Source organism: Equus przewalskii, chromosome 12, assembly GCF_037783145.1.
Source record: "Equus przewalskii isolate Varuska chromosome 12, EquPr2, whole genome shotgun sequence".
Taxonomy (NCBI): domain Eukaryota; kingdom Metazoa; phylum Chordata; class Mammalia; order Perissodactyla; family Equidae; genus Equus; species Equus przewalskii.
This window is the reverse complement of record NC_091842.1, coordinates 39261726-39283097: the sequence shown is the minus strand read 5'-3', so window position 1 is coordinate 39283097 and position 21372 is coordinate 39261726. Positions and strand designations below refer to the sequence as shown.

The 21372-nt window shown below is 51.1% G+C and overlaps 1 protein-coding gene across 2 annotated transcripts in view; it reads right to left on the bottom strand.

The window, feature by feature from the left end:
- Positions 1-739: 739 nt before the first annotated feature.
- The window catches only part of CREBBP (CREB binding protein), a 131028-nt gene continuing 110395 nt past the window's right edge, over positions 740-21372 (bottom strand). For both annotated transcript variants that reach the window (XM_070568614.1, XM_070568615.1), the window contains 10 exons: positions 18329-18406; positions 17955-18022; positions 13324-13474; positions 12796-12942; positions 11747-11860; positions 10471-10636; positions 9958-10125; positions 6388-6549; positions 5755-6036; positions 740-3947 (listed from right to left, as the gene is read on the bottom strand). In XM_070568614.1, coding sequence (XP_070424715.1) covers positions 1800-3947; positions 5755-6036; positions 6388-6549; positions 9958-10125; positions 10471-10636; positions 11747-11860; positions 12796-12942; positions 13324-13474; positions 17955-18022; positions 18329-18406 — 3484 coding nt within the window. In that variant the 3' untranslated portion in view covers positions 740-1799. The remainder of the gene's footprint in view (positions 3948-5754; positions 6037-6387; positions 6550-9957; positions 10126-10470; positions 10637-11746; positions 11861-12795; positions 12943-13323; positions 13475-17954; positions 18023-18328; positions 18407-21372) is intronic.

Here is a 21372-nt window from a genome sequence, read left to right as displayed (position 1 = left end):
GACTAACTCCAGCTCTCCCAGTGGGGGTCCTCCCTTCAGATGGGATTTGCACAGTATTCAGGAACTCAGGTGCCACCCGCTTAGTAAGGGCCCCTCAAACTGGACCCAGACAGAGGGGTGGGACCACGTGGTCCAGTGCAAGTGTCCCTCGAAGCTGGATGCCTCTTTCCACCACAGGAGGGCTGGAGGCCAGAGCTCCAGGTGCCTCCGCTCAGCAGCCTCCAGGGCAGCACTTCTGTTTTCTAGAGGGTGGAGATGAAGGGCCCGAGCTCCAACTGCCCAGCCCAGTGTCAGCGGCCACGGCAGGACACACTGCATGGCAGCATCCTCCCGTACTGAATCCACGATTTTGGGGGGGCAGGATCCAACTGCAGTCCCTGGAGCGCCCTGTGCATCAGTCCTGGGACTTGTATGTGGGAACAGGGTCGGCTAAGATGGGGGAGGTGAGCAGGAGGCAAAGAGCTGTTTCAGACCCATCTGTGTCCCTAACTCTGTGGGTGAAGCTCCCCAGTGAGCATCGAATGTGTGTAGCCATCACTGAGCTGACTGCTCGGCAGTCTTCCATGCCTCAGCTGAGCCCAGCTGACCCCACCCATGGCCACCAGGACCACGGCCCCCGCCTCTCCTCTACGAGCAAACAACCAGAATCATGTCTTACAAAGAACAGACTCCAAAAATATATATAAATAAATAAAAACCTTCAACATTCTTACAGGGATCTTAAAGAACAGAATACATGTTAAAAACTTCAGTAATTTATATCAATTTTAAGCGGTACTTTATATACAATGGGGAAAAAACACATGCATAGTCCAAATACAATGTTGAAAACAGCATTTTCATAACAAAAAAACCCCGAACACTAAGTGTTAATACCATGTACATGAATTCAAGAAGGACCACCCTTTTTGTCTGTTGCACACAGTTTATTTAACAATATGATATAAGAAATGAGTTGGTACTTTACCATTCTATACAGTGATTGAATCTTCTTGAATTTTCTTATTTATAGTAATTATAGCGCTTGCATGATTTACACTAGAATTGCTTTTCCTCATTTCAAGTTTCACATAGAAGAAAGAAAAGAATGCTTCTTCTCTATTAACATTAGCATGGTCTAAGAGAGTGATCATCCCTATTTTTTGTCTAAAACCAGTTTTATCAGAGAAACAAAGCAACAATTTCTACATCTGCAAGACAAGAGTTTGGCTTAAGCCAGTATGTATAGATAGATGTGTGTGTGGGTGTGTACGTGTGTGCACGCAGGAGCCAATTCCTATCGTCCAGGGGTAATACTTGGAGAACGCCCACAGAGTTCACTATAGAAAAAATCTTCCCGCAACGTCAGGGTTATCGGGATACATTATAAGCTTGCATTATTTCAGGAATCAGTTTCTGAATATTATTTTTCTTCTCACTTTTAAACATAAATGTTTAAAGTCTTGAAAATACAAATAAAAAATATGAATATAATGAACTTGTTTTTCCCATTAAAAAAAGGCATGAGTCACCAGCAATGACGACAAAAGGAACCCAAACAAAACCCCCCTCCCCCCAAAACAAAAAAACAAAAACAAAAACAAAAAAAACAAAAAGAGAGAGAGAGAGACCAGATATTTAAATCAACTGGTTTTTAACAAAAAAATATATTCTTTGTATTGTTTCTTTAAACATCAATCTACCCTTCCATGGCTTGGAAGTAGCAGTTCCATCTAGGAATAAAAAGAGCCTAGATGCCTGGATTTCAGTACAAAAGGTCCAAGTACATGAAAGGGAAAAAAGGTGATGCTCTCACAATGCTACAAACCCTCCACAAACTTTTCTAGGGTGTCTCCTGTGGTGTCGCCGACCAGGGACAGCTCACTGGACAACGCATTCCTGTTGGGGGTGTTCAGCTGTGGGAGCATTGCACTCTGTTCGGGGTTCCCCAAGTGTCCCTGATCTATGGAGCTGGCCATGGTGACTGCGAGTCCTGGGTGGGGGGAACCAGTCTGGGGCGAGACGTGGTGTGGCGAAGGCTGGGGCTGTATCCGCGGCGACGGGCTGGAATGTGGAGGCTGGGACTGGGGCCGCGGAGACTGGACAGGGGCCGGAGACCGCACCTGGCTACTAAGGGACGTGGCCATCTGCTGGCCAGGGAGGTGCGAGGCCTGTGGCTGTCCTGAGAGCATGTGCTGCTGGGGGCTCATGGGGTTCGGCTGACCCGGGGACCCGATCTGTTGTTTCATCTGCTGCTGCTGCAGAATCCGCTGCTGCAGGGCCTGCTGGATGTTGGGGGTGCTGTCTGCACCCAGCCCAGGCTGCCCTATCTGGCCCAGCTGTCCCATTTGAGCTGCCATCTGGCCCATGGAGCTGCCCTGGATGGGGAGGTGCTGCTGCATCCGCTGCTGCTGCATGGCAGGGGGGTAGCCTCCGGGTCCTTGAGGCTGCTGGAATTGGCCGTGCCCTGCTATGCCCCCGGCCATGCCAGCGCTACCCTGCTGCTGTTGCTGCTGTTGCTGCTGCTGCTGTTGTTGCTGCTGCTGTAGCAGCTGCCTCCGCAGCATCTCTCTGTACTGTGGGTTCATACTTGCCATGCTGGGGTTGTGCCCCGGGTTCATGATGTTTAGGGCCTGGCCCTGGGGGTTCAGGCCTCCCATTGCCTGCTGCTGTGGAGGCACGCCAGGCCGTGGCCCGCTGGCTTGCATGGCGTTCAGGTTCTGCAGGCCAGGCTGCTGGTGCAGGCCGGGCTGGGGCTGCAGGCCAGGCTGGGCCTGGAGGCCAGGCTGGGGCTGCAGACCAGGCTGACTGGCCACGTACTTGGCTGTGCGCTGCTTGATGAAAGCTGCCATCAGCTGAGGATTTGACTTGAGGATGTTAAGCACCTGCTGCTGCTGCTGCGGGGAGCTGGGTGACTTCAGAGTCCGCAGCAGGTCCTGCAGGGCGCCGGGCGAGATGCTCCGAGGTGGCGGCACATTGGACATCCGTGGACCAGCCACAGCCGGCTGGGCCTGCATGGGTATCACGGGCCTGGGCATGCCTGGCATTGGCTGCTGTTGGGGGATGGGCGCCTGCTGCCACTGCCCTGGCGGCAGGTTGGGCATGACGGGCCCACTAACCTGGTTGGGTCGGGGCACATTCAGGCCCACAGGGGCCATCTGGCTCACAGGGGTCACCATGCCTGTGCGTCCTGGGGGCATGCCGTTGTTGATGTTCACCCGGTATAGGTGCTGCTGCTGCTGGGCCTCGCGCTCAATCTGCCGGGCCGCTTCTACCGCCGCAGGTGGGGGCTGGGCAGGGGGTGGTGGTGCCGGTACCTGGTTGGTGGGCTTCCCAGTGGACACCGTGGTGGGGGGCTGAGTCCGGGCCACACTGGGGAAGCTGGCTGGTGACATGCTCACAGGCGAAGGCTGGGGCTGGGCAGGGGGCTGCGGCGTCTGCGGCGTGCTGGGCTGTTGCGTGGGGGTCCCGGGCGGTGCTGAGGTAGGGGAAGGCAGACTCTGCTGAGGCACATTGCGGGTGTTCATGGTGGCCATCCGCCGGCGCATGAGCTGGGCTTGCTGCAGGCGGTGCTGGATCTGCTGCTGGCGGAGCTTGTGTTTGATGTTGAGGCAGAAGGGCACGGGGCATTTGTTTTCTTGGCAGTGTTTGGCATGGTAGCAGCAGAGGGCAATGAGCTGCTTGCACACCGGGCAGCCCCCGTTGGTCTTGCGCTTGCAGCCCTTGGTGTGCTGCACGACCCGCTTCATCTTCTGGCAGGATGGCAGCGAGCAGTTGGCATTGCGGCACTGGCAGGCGTGCACCAGGGACTGGATGCAGCGCTGGATGCTCAGGCGCCGTGACTCCTGGGGGCTCTTAGACTGCGGCTCGCCCTGGCTGCTGCCCTCATCGTCCAGGCCCAGTCCCCACTTCACCATCTTGTGGGTGTGGCTCTTCGTGTTGTAGCAGTTGATGCAAAGGTCATAGTCCTATAGACAAAGAGAGGGGACAAGCCAGTGTCAGCACATGGCCCAGTATGACTAGATACCCCGGCTGCCCCCGGGGCTGAGTCTGCGCCCTGGGAGAGGCTAACAGACATCAAACACATCCGGCCCCCGGAATCTTCACTCTTGGGAACTCTCTGCAGCTCAGAAGGCTCCACAGACCACCAGATCCATCTGTTCACCCTCACCCACCATCTTCTGGGGGCCCCTCCACCCCTTCTTGACTTGCTCACACTGCGTGCAGGTGCAGACTCAAGCACGCACACAGTGGGGCTCCGTCTCCACCCCACGCTCTCAAGTGTGCTGGTGGACACTGGTCCCCCGTTCCTTTCTTCCTCTGCCTTCCAGGTATGGCATTCAGACTTGCTGTGTCCCACTCCCCTACCTAGCCTGGGAAGCATGACAGTGAAGGAATGGCTGAAGCTGTGCCCATTTCTTCCCAAGCAGCACCTAAGGGTGCAGAAGGCCCACAGACCTGCCTTTCTGGAGATGGGCCCTCTACTCTCCCACCCAGCTGCTGTGGGGTGCCCCCGGCGCATCCTCCAGAGCTCTGCAGGGCGGCCCAGAGGCGGATGGGGCTGAGGCCTTCACCAGGAAGAAGGCGCTTGGCTCAAACCACAGAGACCAAAGCCTGCCCCCAGGTTTCTAAAAGCTGCTTGCACTTGGAGACCAAGACAATGAAGTGCTAGATCTGGAGAATGGAGCCCTGTGGCCACGACTGATTACCCTTTCCATAGAAGAGAGGAGAATCCCAACAGGCAGGAAGTTATAGAGAGAACAAAAGGAGGTTAGAGAAAGCAGTGAATAAAGACGAGTGTGTCACGGAGGCCCTGCCCTGCCCCCAGAGATCACAGAGCTGGTCCCATGGGACTGGTGACTATGGGGCCTGTCCCAGATGCTGAAACTGGCAGTGCGAGGACTGGGCGAGAGGGTCGAGTCTGTGACCATCTGCAGTGGGGAGGCGGAAGGCCCACAACAGCCTGACTCACCCCATACGAGGTACCTGTCTGTGCAAGGGACAGCCCACAACCCTTCACACGGGCCAAGGCCTCTGCAGAGGACAGCTAGTGTGATGCAACCACGGGGTCCACCAGGACCAAAGGAATCCAGCCTGACAATGGCATAGAGCTTTCCTAACCTGTCAGCAAGGCTGGCACTTGGGGCCCGAGAAGAGGAAACCTGCCACAATCCTGGTGCACTGAGAGTGCTGCTGGCCCCCCTTGCTCCCTCTGTGCTCCTCCCCTGGCACCTTGAGGCCTGTGCATGTGCCCGGCACAGAGCCAGTGTTGAGAAAACACAGAGAATAAAATGAAGTGCCTTGTGATCGCCTCCTTGTCCTGGAAAAGTCAGTGCAAACACTGCCTCCCTGGAAGCCCAGCCCCCATGGCCGCCAAGGCACCGAGTGCATCCTGGACACAAGTTGATGGCCCCACTGGAATGCTCAGTTTGGTCAGGACCGGACCAGGCTCCATGAAGGGAGACTGACTTCCCACCCTGGGTGTCCGGTGCTGAGCCTGGGGTGGCACACACAGAAGCGCAGCCAACGTCAAGCTGGATTCTCCCAGCTGTGAACTCGCACCACCAGTCTCATAACCAGCTCCCTGAGGACCAGAGGATAGGTAAGCTTTTCTCATTTGGTTGCGCCCCCCACAATGCCAACCGCCTAACAGTTCAGCCTGAGATGCAAATACACAGACTGGAGACAGCTGGCGAGTGGCCGAGGTAAGCCTAGACCCGGGAGGTCAGCATACAGACACTCCCACAGGCAGGGACGTGGGAAGTGCCAGCCTACCTCGCACACGGTGCAGTGCCAGCGGGTCTCCACGTGGTGCTTGCACTCATTGCAGGTGTAGACGAAGCGGTCTTGGCCCTGGGTGTGCAGCTCCACCAGCATGCATAGCGTGGACCACTTGGACCGGCGCAAGGAGGAGAACTCCCAGTGCTTGTCTCTGGCGAGGGTGAGGAAGGCATCGCGCCCATCCATGAGGTCGCAGCTGAGCAGGGGGTCAGGGTCGACGATGGGGGGCAGCGTGTTGATGACAGGCCCGGCGTGGAGATGGATCACAAAGAAGACCTGCAGGGGAAGATTGGCGGCATCAGCCCCAGCGCTACCACAGCCTGCAGAATTGAGACCGTGGCCAAGGCCAACACCTGCTGTCCCGGGTGTGTGTCGAGTGCCTGGCTCCCTGGGGTTGAACTGAGTTGGCGACACACTGAGTGGTGTTACCCAACTGGCTAGCACTCCCTTCTAGAGGCTGGTCCTCCCACACAACCCGAGGAGCCCCCGACAGGGCATCACTACACCTTCTCCCTCCTCTTAGCCAGCTGCAGCTTCTCAGCAGCTCCTCTTCCTTCACCTCGAGGCCCCGGGGGGCATAAACGCTGGGGACCTGAGGACCCGCCCCCGTCTGCCCTGTATCTCTACCTCTTTGTGCTTCTCCATGGTGGCATAGAGCTTCTGGGACAAGTCGTTGGACACGTTGGGCATGCTGGGCTTCTTCTTGTTGGCTCGGCTGATGCTGCTTTTATTCTTGTTTGTTTTCTTGTTGTTCTTCTTCTTGGCATTCTTGCTATCACCCTGGCTGCCCTGCAACAACACACAAAGTTGTCAGACAAGCCTAGCCTCCTCTCCCACGCCTGGCACTGAGCTAGGATGTCCTAATCCCAGGCCATGGGGGCTCCAGGAAGTCCAGCCTAAGGCAGAAGCCTGGCAGGCGGAGCCCTGCTTGCACACGGGCTGTAAATACACTGCCACCTTCAGAGGGAACCGCTGAGGGAAAGGTGAGGAAGACAGAAGCAAGGCCTGTACCAGCCAGGACCCAACCGGAACCGAGGTGACACAGAAACCTAAAGCCAAGTGCTGCCAGTGCCAAGCCAGCCATCTATCATGTTATCTCTCAAGGAAGAACATACCCAAGATGCTAGTTTGGAATCTAACAAATAAGGGAGTGGCAGCCATTTTTCATTGTTCCCCCTTATTCTACTGGACACTTGCAGCTCCGTGCCACATCCTGTGTGCTCAGTGGCCGACACAGGAAACGTGCCAGTAGGGAAGGCACTGCATGGGGAGGACATCTCCCCACCCAGTTCCCATCCCCCAGGCCCTCGCAGGCCTGAACCCCACATTAGCACTTCAACTGGCTTAGGCCTAAGAGGGTCCCGCTTGTCACTTAAAACACTCCTACTCCGGGAAGAACTCAGGCTCTTAGTCAATTAGGCTTCAAGGAGCTCACTCCGGGGGAAGGCAGGCTGCACCCCCTCCACTAGGGAAAGTCTTAGAAATAGCCAGGAGGAGCCCGAGGAGCCCTGACAAGTGGATGTAGCGTGGGCCCAGAGGAGAAAAGGACACTGTAAAGACTACGGACTCTGAATTTCGGATTGTGGTTAATAAAAATGTACCAATGGTGGTTCATCGATTGTAATGAATTTAGCACACTAATGCAAGATGTGATGGAGCAAACTCTGTACCATTTGCTCAAGTGTTCTATAAAGCTTTGAATTGTTCTAAAAAATAGTCTATATTTTATAAAAGAAATAAATCTACTGCACGAAATTTAGAAAATATACTCAAATGATAAAGCATTTGGTTTCTTCTTTGTGGAATTGCACTATGCACATTTGCTTTGTGTATGCGATTTTTCTTCACAAAGTTGAGATTACTCACATAACTAGTGCAGCCTGTTTCTTCTCCAATCAACACTATTCCGAGTATTTCTCCACTTCCCTTCCACTGAGGAAATTTTTTTTTTTAAAGATTTTTAAAATTTTTCCTTTCTCTCCCCAAAGCCCCATGGTACGTAGTTGTGTATTTTTAGTTGTGGGTCCCTCTAGTTGTGGCATGTGGGATGCTGTCTCAGCATGGCTTGACGAGCACCCAGGATCTCAACCTGCAAAACCCTGGGCCACGGAAGTGAAGTACAAACTTAACCACTCGGCCACGGGGCTGGCCCCTGAAGGATGTTTTTAAAGGAAAAGCAGTATTCCATCCCAAGTGCTGTCTGTCCATAACTGAGCCGTGAGGTACTGGGGTGTCCCTGGAGAAGGAGAGGACCTGCCCGCTGCCTCTATGAATTGGATACACGGAACAGAGCCTCTATCCTCCAACTCAGCATCCTGCTCTATCACACGCAAGTCCACGGTACAGCAAAGGTCGGCTTAGGCCTGAGCCCGCATCTGTTTCTATCTTCCAGAAAGCCCCAGAGGCAGGCATTCCTCCTCAGATGGGCACACAGCCGGGGCCTGCGTTCCCCTCACCAAGTCGCTTCCTCTCCACAGGAGTAGGGGCTGCACTCCAACTTGGGTCCAGTCGCCTCTCTGCCGCGATCTGCCCACGCCCTCCACAAGCCCTGGACGTGCAGTTCTGACTCAGGTCACCTCCCATCACTAAGGTGTTCGGCAGTGGCAGACACAGAGGGACCTCGGGGTTCACAAACCAGCTCTGGTCTCTCCCCCCTGGGAACACTGAAACCCAGCTCCCCTTCAAAGATTCCCCGAGGTCCTCCCGAATCCCCTCGAGGACCTTCTCAAGCCGTAAACCACCCACGGCTCCTGAGTGTGGAAAATGGATCCTCCAGGCCTCCAGGGAGACCCCAGCAAATGGAAGTCAGAAAGCGACAGCCCTCAAACTCTTCTTGGGACCCACCTGTGTCACGAATACTTGTCACATCCTTGTCTATGCTTTCTCCGTCCTGGTAGGGCTAGGATGCTATCTTGCAAAAGGATGCACTCTCAAGTGCACGCTGCCTGGCACACAGTGGTGCAGACACTCAACATTCCAGTACCCTGGCACTGAGCACACAGCCCCTCAGGTACTCCTCTGAGGGCCCCAGGCCTACACAGCTCCTCTTGCATAGAAACAGGCATCTCAACATTCATATGCCAGCAGCTGGTTCTTGACCTCTTCCCCCAAATACGCTCTCCCAGATTCCTCCCCGTCTCCCCTGTGGGGGCAGCAACACTGACTCAGCGGCTCAGGCCCCAGAAAGAGCAGGCCGCCTTGGTTGAGGATTTTCTTCACACGACAGAAGGATCTGCCCTGAGCTCTGGGGTTGCTATTCTCAAAATACACTATACACTTTTCACTGCCTCTACAGCTACTAACCAAATATAAACTACCATCATCTCTTACTTGGACATCCTGAATCCAGCACACCTGCTCCCAGCTTGGACTCTTACATTTCTCCTCCCACTGCTGGAAGGTCCTTCTCCTGGATCTTCCAGGTTCCCTTTCACCAGGTCAGTCTGCTCAGATGCCACCTCCCTAGACAGGACCTCTCAGACGGCCCTGCATCCATCTTCTTCGCTCTGCTTCCTTTTCTTCATGGCTCCCAGCACTATCTCAGAGTATACCACACATGTATTCATTTTTCTTGTCTCTCCTACTAGAACATACGCTCCTTGAGGGCAGGGATGAGTTTTGTTTAGTTCTCAACTACACTGCTTAGGATGTGAACAGCAGGGACATAGTAAACACGGTGAGTGCCCAAACGCACAGATGTCATATGAAGAGCTGCAGGGGTGGGGTTCGTTTGAAACAACAGATGAACAAGGCCTAGCAACCAAGGGCCTCCTCCTAAAGTAATTTTAAATCAGCTGATTGGTTCCTGACCTTGACGCACCCGTCTCCGTCTGTTTTGGGCTCCGTGGCAGGATGCCCTCCTCTCTCAGCTTTCTGTGTCTCAGCCCTGCCCAGAGATGCCAAGGCAAACACCTCTTGTCCACCTTCTACTAGGTAAGGTGTCTCCAGGGCCCACATCTCTGAACCCTCAGCACCCAGTGTGGATTGTGCCCCCAGGCCCCAGTCTTGACCTGCAGTGGACAGTGACAAGATGAGGTTATGTATGAAAATATTGCCAGAGACAAAGAAGGCCATGTCCTGTGAACCCAACAGCACACGTTCACTCCCCAGCCTGCCGGGACGTAGCCTTGAGTGCACACAGCTGGGGCCCCAGGCTCTCCAGCGAGGGCTGGTCACAGGGTGGTGGTGGGGCTTTACCTCTGTGGTCTCACTGGCCGCAGTGCTCTCTTCCTTCTTCCTCTCCTCTTCTTCTTGTTCCAGCTCCTTAATGCTCTCCTCCAATACATTGGGCCAGAAGTCACCCTCAAAATAGGGTAGTTCCTTGGCACTGGTGAGCCTGTCTTCAGTTGCTTGTTTGAAAATATCCTGGAAAGAGAACAAAGCAGAGCAGTGAGATGAGGGGTGGCGCCGGGGCCACAATGCCGGAGAGGCCTCAGTGCTGCATGTTCCCATGGTGCACAGTTGGCCGAGGTCAGCCGATTTCAACAGGTACGACGACGGCACTGCTTTCAGACCACCAACAAAAATCTGGATAAACTACAGATAAGATGCTTCTACATTTTTATTTTCTGCTTTTAATTTTTTGCTTTCTAATCCTCATAAGTGAATATAACTCTAACACGTATGATGTGAGCGTGAGAGGAAGACACATGGAGCTACCTGAATCAGTGGCGACAAAGCTACCACATGCCCTCCTCCAGCACCGGGTACCTTGTAATCATGAATGATCCGCTCTGCAAATGCCTTATCCAGCATCTTTTTGTACCACTCCTGCAGGCGCTTCGGTTTCGGGATTTTTTGATCAGGAGGGTGGCAATGGAAAATGTAGTCATCTCCTTCACTTGGGGGACAGGCCCAGATGTGTCCCGTTACATATCTGCAGGACATACACACACACACTTCAGACCAAAGTGGTGAGTGAAATCATCCCCACCTTCAAGGAGTAACAGCTGAGGAACAGGGACCAAAGCAAGGATGGAAATAACTACAAAGAAAATACTACAGTGCTTGCAGGAGAATGTGTAAAAGGCTTAGAGAGGTTCCAAACCAGAGTACTGGGTGAGGGGGGCGTGGGTTAGCTGAATTTCTCCAGAGTGCAAATGTGCGCTTGGAACGTAGCCCTGAGAGCTGGTACTTCCCTCTCAGGGGTGTGCACATCGGGCAGGGGCCGAAGCTGCAAGGGAACCTGTAAGCACAGGAGGGAGCCTGGAAAGATGGCGCCCCCTCAGGTGCCTCGAATGGCTTATACGCAGGGAGGCACTCAATCTCCCATCTACTTCCTCTGTGCATTGGAAAGGCAGCTGAGTATTTCTCTCTAAGGGGTTAAAGTCAAAATAAATCTCATTCATTCTGTTCAAGACACTTCAATCAAATACCTCTTTTACTTTTTCAAATTTGGGAAAGGAATGTGACAGACAGATCTAAAACACAAAACAAAGATAGAGAAAGGAGTCAGACGCAAGAGACCACATTTTGTAGGATTCCATTTATATGAAACACCCAGAAAAGACAAATTTATGGAGACAGGAAGTAGATTAGTGGTTGTTGGGACAGGGGTGGAACAGGGATTCACTGTAAATGGGCACAGGGGTCTTACTGAGGGGATGCCAATACACCAAAACTGATGTATGGTGATGGCTGCACCACCCGGTACAGTTACTAAAAATCACTGAAGTGTACACCTGAAAGAAGTCAATTTCATGATCTATAAAATATGCTTCAATAAAGCTAAAAAAAAAAAAAGACTAGAAAGGAAAAAGAATGAAGAGAAGGCAAAAGGCAGGCAAGTACGGGCATCGTGCTGAGGAGCCCCGGTAGGTGCAGCCCAAGAGCACCCAGAAAGGAGAGCTCTGGAGACTTCTGAATCCATCCAAGGACGTTCAAATAAAAACACAAAACTTTAAAAAATACTTGTTTCACAAAACGAATATACCATGAAAATTAAAAATGGATTTTACTAGTTATGAATACTCTGAATGAAACTCACCCCAATTTCTTCACATATTCTAAATATCCAATAAGGATCTCATGGTAAACAGCTGTCCGGAGGCATCGGGGCCGGAAGAAATGAATACTGTCCAGGTAAGATATATACACACGCCTGGGGGAGGGAAGGAGGAATTTACTGAAAGTTCAAGATATCCCCAAATTCAAAACCAAAAACTAGCATCCAAAAAAAGCTGCAGAAATAAATTTTCTTTTGATGGCCTTTACAGTGGCCACAAACAGGACACGAGAAAACTGCCACCACCAACTGTCACTACCAATCAACAAAATGGAGTTCAACCTGACTGCTGCACCAAGAAGCGACAGCATCCCTCACCATGGAGAACCACAGAAAGACAGAGCAAACTAAGGAAAGCCTCTTCCAATTTCCTCTCACCTAGATTCTTTTTTTTTTTCCCTAAAGATTGACACTTGAGCTAACAACCGTTGCCAATCTTTTTTGTTTCTTCCGCTTTTTCTCCCCAAGTCCTCCCAGTACATAGTTCTATATTTTAGTTGTGAGTCCTTTCAGTTGTGGCATGTGGGATGCCACCTTAGCATGGCCTAATTGAGTCGGCCATGTCTGTACCCAGGATCCGAACCGGTGAAACCCTGGGCCGCTGAAGCAGAAGGCACGAACCCAACCACTCGGCCACGGTGCCAGCCCCTCACCTAGATTCTTGACTGAGCATGAAATAACTCTTGGCAGTGGTACTTCATTCTCATAGGTGCATCAAAGAATGCCTGGGCCTGTGGAGCAGTCCCCGCCCCATTCTCTGTAGGTTTGCCGGTCCAGGTAAGACGTGGACAATAGCAAGATCAGGACCAGGGCCCACGTATATTCACAACACAAAACACGCCTAATAGTCTTCAAAACCCTTCACTTCCCATTGGCTTAGTGGAAAACTAAACTAACTCGTTTGGTTAGTTAAGAGTGCCTGATTGTATTTAAACCCAGCTCTAAAGCACACAGGTTCTCTAAGACAGTGCCTTGGTCCGCTGTAGCACAGCACACTGAGTGACACCCCCCCAAAGAAGACGGTGGCCTACCTTGTGTTTGGAGGGGGGCAGTCAGAGCCATACTCTTGCACGTGCATCCCGAAGAAGCACACGTCCACTCCGTCAATTTCCTCAAAAGCAAAGAGGGCTTTTGTTCGATACGGGAAAGATTCAGACATTTCCCCAGAATCCACAAACCTGAAATAAAAGAGCCTGATGTTTGCACATGTCATTGTCTACAAGGTGCTTCACAAACGAGACCTGCCGCTCTAAACCAGCTCCGAGCAGCGGAGCTGAAGGCCTGCTCACCTCTTCTGACTACTGGCCCAGAGCTCTGCCCACTGGCCTGGGCACCCCGGAGCTGTGATCCCATTCTTTGTGCCACTCTTCTACTCGGTTGGGAATCTGACCTCCCCTGATGAATCTGGGATACCGAGAGGACTGGCTACAGGTTAACTGCTGAAAAGCCTTTAAAGTACGCAAACTCTCAAGCCTTGCCAGAAAGCGAGGCTTTTGTTCACCTAGGGGGTGGTGACTGGGACAAGGTTTTAGAAAGCAGCACAATGTCTGCACACAAACCGTGACTTCATCCCGGGCTTGACCTCCACAGTCTTGTCTGAGCTGGCTACGACTCTGACAAAGACCTCCCCGGCTTCGGGATGATTCTGTCGCCGCAAAAACTTGTTGACTCGGTCTTCCAAGTGGTTTCCCAATCGTGTGGTCTGCAGCCCTGAAAAGTCCAGAAAAACAAATGAGAGGACTTCAGAAAGGCTGTGGAGAAGGTGGCTGAGGCCGGAGAAGCCCTCTTCTTCTTTCAAGGCACTGCGAGTTTAAGGATTAATGTTCTCCAAATCCAGAAGGGAGCTGGTCGGTCCTATAAGGTGAACGTTTCATGAGTGGAAGGGGGACCTGGAATCTCAGGCACTGCCTCCACACTCTGAAAACCGCTGTCAAGTGCTCAGATATTTCCATCTTTTCCTAAACATAAGGGGCAGAAGAACCACGAAGGTGGACCCAAATCTGAAAGAAGACAGGCTGTGGGGTAAAGAAGGTGCCCACCTGGCCTCTTACCCCACACACCCAGGCTCTGGTGAGGCAGGAATCTGGCCCCAGGTGCTCCCAGGTGGCTGCTCAGTGTCACAGCTGTGCCCTGAGCCCGAACCCACACTTGAGAAACTCACTGAAACGGGGAGTCTGCCACCACTTTCCCTGGAGGGCAGGGCTGGTGCAGCCTCGGGGACAGAAGGCACAAATGTGTTCTGTGACCTGCTCTCCCCTTTCTGCCCAGCTCTAAGGAGAGTCCCGCTGCAGAATCAAGACAGGGCACACAGAACAGTCCATACCGACTAGGTAAGCATGCAGCCAAGGGCTACTGCCCCTCTGTGGGCGTCGTTCCAATAAGGCAGGAGTGCGACACTATACCACTCCGGGGCAAGTCCCTCCTCCCTTCTGCACCCTCCCTCTGCCAGGCACGGCCTCAGGTGTGACCACTGTGACAAGAGCCACACAGTAGGCTACCCAGAGGTAAAACATTAGTCACAGCATGTGGGGAAAAGACTGGAAGGGAAAGCTGCACAAGGCCAACAGTGAGTACTCACACACGATGGGGTTTTAAAGAAGTTTTCTTCTTTACATTTATTGAGTTTTTAATATTTACTACATTAATGAGAAATTCTTTTAAAAAGCTTTTTGGGATTTAAGAAGATTCCTTACCGAGGTTAAGAAATATCTGGAAAATTCAGACTTTCTAAATTCCATTTTTCTGCAATAAACATATGAATGGTGGAGCTTTTTTGGTAAGTTATACCTCAATAAAAGTGATTTTAAAAGAAAAAACTACAACGACAATGAAATAAAAACTCCATAGAAAAATAAAAACTTGAAAAGCTATAAAAAAGAGGGGAAGTGGATTTATGATCTGTTTCACACGTTGATGAAGATGCACACTTCACACAGCTGTGCAGTCACACTCTCAACCCCCTTATACTGCACTCCCCCCATGGCTGAGACAGCCATCCCAGAAAATACTGAATGAGGTACAAAGGGATTCAGGCTGTCTCACCCATTCTTTGTGAAGCCCCTGAAGAAAATTCTCACTCATTCTTGCCCCCATGTGGACTGTCACCGAGCAAGTTTTGTTCCCTCGTGAGGCAGTTTCCAATCCAGACAGGGAGGACACAGCTAAGAAGGGCCACCCGGCCACAGTGCAGGGAGTTCCCCTTCCCTTGTGAAACTATGACCCCACACACTACGATTTTCAAATAGCAAATGGAAGAAACAAACTTTTAAAATTAGGTCTCTACTTTTTTCTTCAAATCATCTGAATTACCAGTACTAAGAAAACAGACATTTAAAGGAGACAATTTATGACAATCTTATTATAGGCACCAAACTGAGCACTGTGAAGATGTTGATGGCTGGAGAGGTGCTCCTATGTTCCCCATAAGTAGAAAGTCACAGTGAAAATGAAGAGCGCAGCCAGCGTGTGCTTAAAGATATGAATAGTGGCAGTGCAGTTTTTCCTGGGGAAAGGAGGTTATATTCTCATCCGTGTGGCGCACACGTGAACATGTGTTTCAGGCTGCACGGCCATCTGTGCAGCAGGCCCTTGCCCTGGATGTCAGGGCTCAGACCTCTTTCCATTCAGCACACACAGCTCTGCCTCATTCTTACACTGCTCCGCAGTTGCCCATAAGCAGCTGCATCCTTTTGGCTCCTCGTTTCCATTTCCCATCACTTCTCACATGCTGCAGTGGACGTCCTGCACGTGCCTTTATACATATGGGCAGATATCTTGGTGGGATACATGCAGAGAAGTCGAAGTGCTGAGTCTAAAATGAACACTTTCAGCCGTAGGCCCCAGGCATTCAGTGTACATTTTCACCCACAGTGTGTGACGGAGGCCTTTTATTTCCCTTTATGTGATCAAATCCTTCAGCCTTTTGCTTTCTGATCTCCAGGCTGTATCTTTTTTAGGAAGGCTTTTCATATCCCAACATAGTTGAAAAACTCTCCTACTCGACCTCAAATGCATTTGTAGTTGTCTCCTTTTCCCCTTTAACTACCTGAGTTGAGTTGTGTGTGATGTGTTGTAGGGAGGGGGTTGTGGGTGGATGGTCAGTCATTGAGTATCACTCACTGACCAACAGCTGGAAGTTATTGTCAACTCTAAGGCAGTGCAAGTACGAACGAGGCAACCTTTCCTTTGTGACCTGTGGACACTCGCAAAGACTGCACTAACAAGTGTTCAAACCAAAAATAAGGCTTTTTTTATTTGAATCACTAGACTTCTTAAAGTTCTTTTCTGTAGGTGAATGCTCTCGATCTTTAAAGCTCAACTACCAAAGGTCCTCATGTCTTTCTCTACCATTCTTGGGACATAGGGTTGGCGGTGGGGCTGGGCAAGCTCCCAGGTTCTTGCACCAGCCCCCATACCTCCCCATCTCTCTTCCAGCTGCAAGGACACTTCTACTGTGGCCTACCTCTTTGGGCAATTCTGCTTTGGTCACTGAAGCTCTGGCCCAGAGAACTGTCTCTAAGTTGCTGACTGCTTTAGTGATCCCCCTCAGAATGGATCCTCTAAAGGAGGGCTTCTTACTTGGGGCAACTGGGTCCCCCCAGGGGACATTTGGTAACGTGTGGAGATGTTTCCAACGGCCACCACTCATGGTGGTGGTGGTGGTGGTGGGGGGGGGTTGGGGGATGGGGCAGGGAGTGTTACTGGCATTAGTGGGCAGTGGCCAAGGGCTGCTGCTAAAATGCTGCGAAGCACAAGATAGCCCCCTAAGAAATTATTATCTGGTCCCAATGTCAATGGTGGCTCAGCTGAGAAACACTGATCTAAAGAGAAATATTAGAATAGCCAGTGCATTCAGCAATATTGCAAAAGGTCTTACAACAGTGACTTTAAGTTACAGGATAACTGTGGATTTTGGTAACGACAGAGTTTGATCTTGAATTAGCAGTGACTTGGAAGCCTACAGAGTGGCTTCCTCCTTGCCTGCTACCCTCCCTGGTACGTGATTCTCTCCCTCCATCCCATCTCTTCTACTCTCAGCTCTTGAGATGGCTTGGTTCTTGTTGGGGATGCCCTGAGCAGTGGACTAGTCACCTGTCCTGCTGCAGAAAGGCAGGGGCTGCAGAGAGCACTGGGCCAGTGAGCTTTAGAGGTGCTGCTGCAGGCGCCTTTCTTATTATTTGAGTCTACCGTTAACTCTGTAAAAGGACAGCCTGGGAATGCCAAGCTGCGTAAGGTGGCCCCTAGCACTTGGGAACTGAATTGACAAAGATTACATAGCGTACACTTATAAAAAGAATGCTACCTCTAAAAACATCAAGGGGCCAGCCTGGTGGTGTAGTGGTTAAGTTCGTGCCCTCTGCTTTGGTGGCTCGGGGTTCACTGGTTGGGATCCCAGGTGCGGACCTATGCATCACTTATCAAGCCATGCTGTGGCAGGCGTCCCACATATAAAGGAGAGGAAGATGGGCACGGATGTTAGCTCAGGGCCAGTCCTCCTCAGCAAAAAGAGGAGGATTGGTGGCGGATGTTAGCTCAGGGCTAATCTTCCTCAAATAAGCAAATAAAAAATAAAAATATCAAGACCACCTATCAAAAGTCACTTCTAGGAGCAAGAGGTTGTTTCCTTACTTATGTACAGACACCAGCAGCAGCTCTAAATACAGCAGTGACATGCCCAAGTCTTCATGCAGACCAGGCCTGCCAGTCCTTGGTGGACAGCGGCTGATCCCCAGCTGGCCCGAGAGGGTTGCTGCTTCACAACAGCAGAGTCCACACCTACTGACATGCAAATGGCCGCCCCGACACAGGCCCCGGGCTGAGTGTGCTGGTCACAACAGGACGTCAGTGTGGGTGTTGTGTTGGGGGGGTGGGGTTCTAAGTAACTTGAGAAGGATCTGCTGACAAATTTTCTCTCTCATAATTTACAAAGTTTACCACATATAGAAGCTTTCTAAATTTCCATCTAGAACACGGACAGATCATAAAGCTGACTTTCATATAAGATCAAGCCAAATGATTCTCTTTAAGGCTAGGAGAAGAAAAACACAAAGGATTAGAAAATAAACTCACAGATGCCTTGGACAAGTAAGCTCCAAAGCCACGTGTTGAGAGGAACCAAAGGAAGACTGGGAAAATTTATACAAGTGTCTACAACACATAAAGCAGGGCACAGAAATCCTCTACAACTTACTCTTAGCACTGAATTTGTTCTCTTTTCGAGTTCTGCCAGTTTTCTTCAAGCAGTTGTCGCACACGAAGCTGCAAAAAAATAATGGGTATGATCAGATTATATAAAAAAGTATATGTTGCGAAACCAGTGAAATACAGCATTAAAACACTTTGTTGGCAGTTTAACGCATCATTATACAACAGCGAAGAGGCGGACTGCTCTAAGCCTGCCATTCCTAAAGCGGGCAAACACTGAAGACTTAAATTTAGAACCAACTGTCATCTGTCTTAATTGCTGCTTTTCTCTGACAACAATGAATGAAACGCAGCAGCAGCAGCCGCCGTCCACTCTGCAGAGCTCACTTCCCCTTCCCAAGCTCACAGGAAATTACTCACCCTGAAGGCCAAATGATATCATAGTGTAAAACACAAATCTGATGCATCTTCCGGCCACATTCCTTGCAATCAACGAAACTGGAAGACAAAGAAGGCACACTGTAATGCACGTGGAACCCACAGCGGAGCCGTCCGCAGGAGCCTGTGTACTGTGTTCACACCTCATCCTCTTGATTACTTCGATTATCTGCAGCATTAATGATCTGGTGATTGATTTGGCTGTATTTTCAAAATGCAACAGTATGATATTTTCTTTAGGAAAAGGTGGCTTTCTTCCCTCTTCTTTGTACAAATGCCTCATTCCTCTCTTCTCTCAATCTCCTTTGCGATCAGAAATGAAACTTTACTTTAAGAAATTTCTATGATAAAGGCATATTTTATGGGCCAGTGTTTCTGACACTACCACATATTTTCAAGACCAATGCTTGCTCCAGGCGACTGCACGCGCCTCCACTGACTGAAACAACAGAGAGCACCACTTTCAGTGCTACAGATGCTTCCTCCTGGGCCTAGGCACAGCAGTGGCGGCTCTGAGTCAGTTACAAAGGTGGCAGGCGCCAAGCGGACTGGTAAGCAACAGCCTTGATTTGAGTAAACACAGGAGAGCAAGGGGGCCACCGCACAGCCCGTCCTCTGCCACAGCCACCCCATGGCTCACCTGGGCCGTTACCTCACCTGGGAACCTTAATTGCCAACATGCTCGAAGGCCAAAACCTTCTCTTTTTAGCCACTCCCTTACTGCCCCCAAAACTTACACCTTGCGGAAGGCCCCGAACTATCCCGGGCTCAGGCTCTTCCTATCAGCCTAGATGACGAGCCCTGGAACCTGATGCCTGCTCTTGCTACTACTGTCTGTCAAGTCCCTGGCCCCTGATCTTTCCACTGCCCTTGCTGAGCAAGCCTTCAACCACAAATCCAGCCTAACTCAGCTTCTCTGTACCTGTTCTGTTGGAGGAAAAAAGGACACACACACACAAAACTGCAAAACAGTAGCAGCACTAACTGGCCGTCCTCTAGTGTTCTGTGGCAGTCCTTGCTGTGTCGCCCCCCCCGCCTCTGGTGGCTGTTCCCCAGCTTTGCTCCTTCCTCAAGTGCTACATCACTCCAACCAGTGCCTTCTCTGAAATCTCAGCACTTCAGCTCATCCCCTGGGTTAAGAATTAAAAGGTTAACAGGCAGCAACTCCCTCAGTTTCTGTGCCTGCTCCAAAGATACCCCATTCTCAACTCTGCCCTCCCACGCTGGGGAAGAGGAAAGTAAAAAAAATATGATATACTTATGTTCTAGAACCCGTTCGATCAATTTTGAATTTGGACCTTTCCTCACTCCTAACTACTCTTAACCAACGGCCTGCTTCCCCTTCCTGTGTTTCCGGTTCACATGCTTACCTAAGTCACCACCAAGGCCAGCCTTTTCCGACCCCATGGTGTGGCCTCTTCATCCCAAGGGTCAGGCTCCCACCTCCTGTCCAGTCACTGCTCTCAGTCTCCTAACTAGTTTCCCTGCTAGAGAGCAAAGTTCTTCCCTCTCCTGCTGAATCCACCTCAACTGATCCAGGGGATCTTTCCAGAACTAAAACCAACGATGTTCTTCAAAACTACTGTAGCACATACAGGAGGAAATCTACATGTCAAAGAATGGAGCACCCTCTGCCTCCTGTCTCCTGGGGCTCCATCCACACTCCCTACCTGCCGACCACTCATGCTCACCTGTAGTGTTGTTACTGTAGCGTCACTGAAAGTTCTGTGTTCTCTCTCCTTTGTGCCTATAATGTTTGCCCCTCCCCCAACACCTGCTTCCAGATAAGCATCACCTTCTCCAGGACGTCACTCTAGCCAGGCTGGGACCCTTCACTTCTGGACCACCTTACTGTCTGCTGCTGCCTGTGCTATGATCCCGCTGTCTCTTCTACTGGAAGATGAACAGCTGAAGGATGGAGCGCACCCTTATTCATCCGTGTATCCCCCACTGCCTGGCACCTAGTATTTCAATGTAATGTATTTTGAAATGGAAAAATGAATATAAATCGCATTATGTGCAGGGAGGACATAATGTGACCAGGGACATGGGTAACCAGGACAAACAATCCACTGGTCATTAAAGACACAGGGGCACCGCACCTTCCCATGCACCCCAGACACTGCTAAGGCTCAGGCTCTGGTAACCAACGTGCCCCTACCTGGGCACTGTTAGTAGGAGAGACTAAGTGAGCTCCCAACAGGAAAGCGAGGCTTGAAAATGAGGCCTGGGTGAAAAGTCTGTGTCTTCTGTGAGAAAGGTTGGCTTGGAGCTAACATCTGTGCTAATCTTCCTCTACTTTATATGGGATGCCACCACGGCATGGCTTGACAAGCGGTATGTAGGTCCACAGCCAGGATCCAAACCTGCAAACCCTGGGCCGCCAAAGCAGAGTCCACGAACTCAACTACTAAGCCACTGGGCTGGCCCAAAGTCTGTATCTTCTACAGCAGCAACAGGCTTCCCTGGAGCTGAGGGGTCAGGGCCCAGGGAGGGGAGGACCTGTTTCTCAGCCTGGACGCACCACAGCCACATTTCCCAAACACCCAGTGGTGCTGGAGCCTGCACTCACCAAGCAGCTCTGCATGGGCATTCACCACAGTGACGTCTCCGCACACTGGGGTACCCTGAGGACTCGGCTTTGGGGACCTGGAGGGTCTACCACACTGAAGGAGCTCTGAAGCCTCTTTAGGGGTTATCGCAAAGCAAACTTTGGAAACGCAGCATTCTCAGTGATCACTGGAGGAATATAAAGTACTTGACAATGGCCCTCGGGAATATACCACACCAACAACCGTAGCAAGAACCTACAACAGGCTTCCCATTGTTTGTTTTCAGAGAGTGGTTTCTAACAGGTTTTCTTTCTGAAATTTCCCTTTAGAGGACACTAGCACTACTCCACCAAATATTCCTATCTCTGGTCTCTAAGGATTCACTCTAAACGGCTTCTTAAAGACATCAACGACCAAGTTATTAGAGAGGTTCTAACAGAACCAAAACCTCCCTCTAATCTTATCACTGTTAGA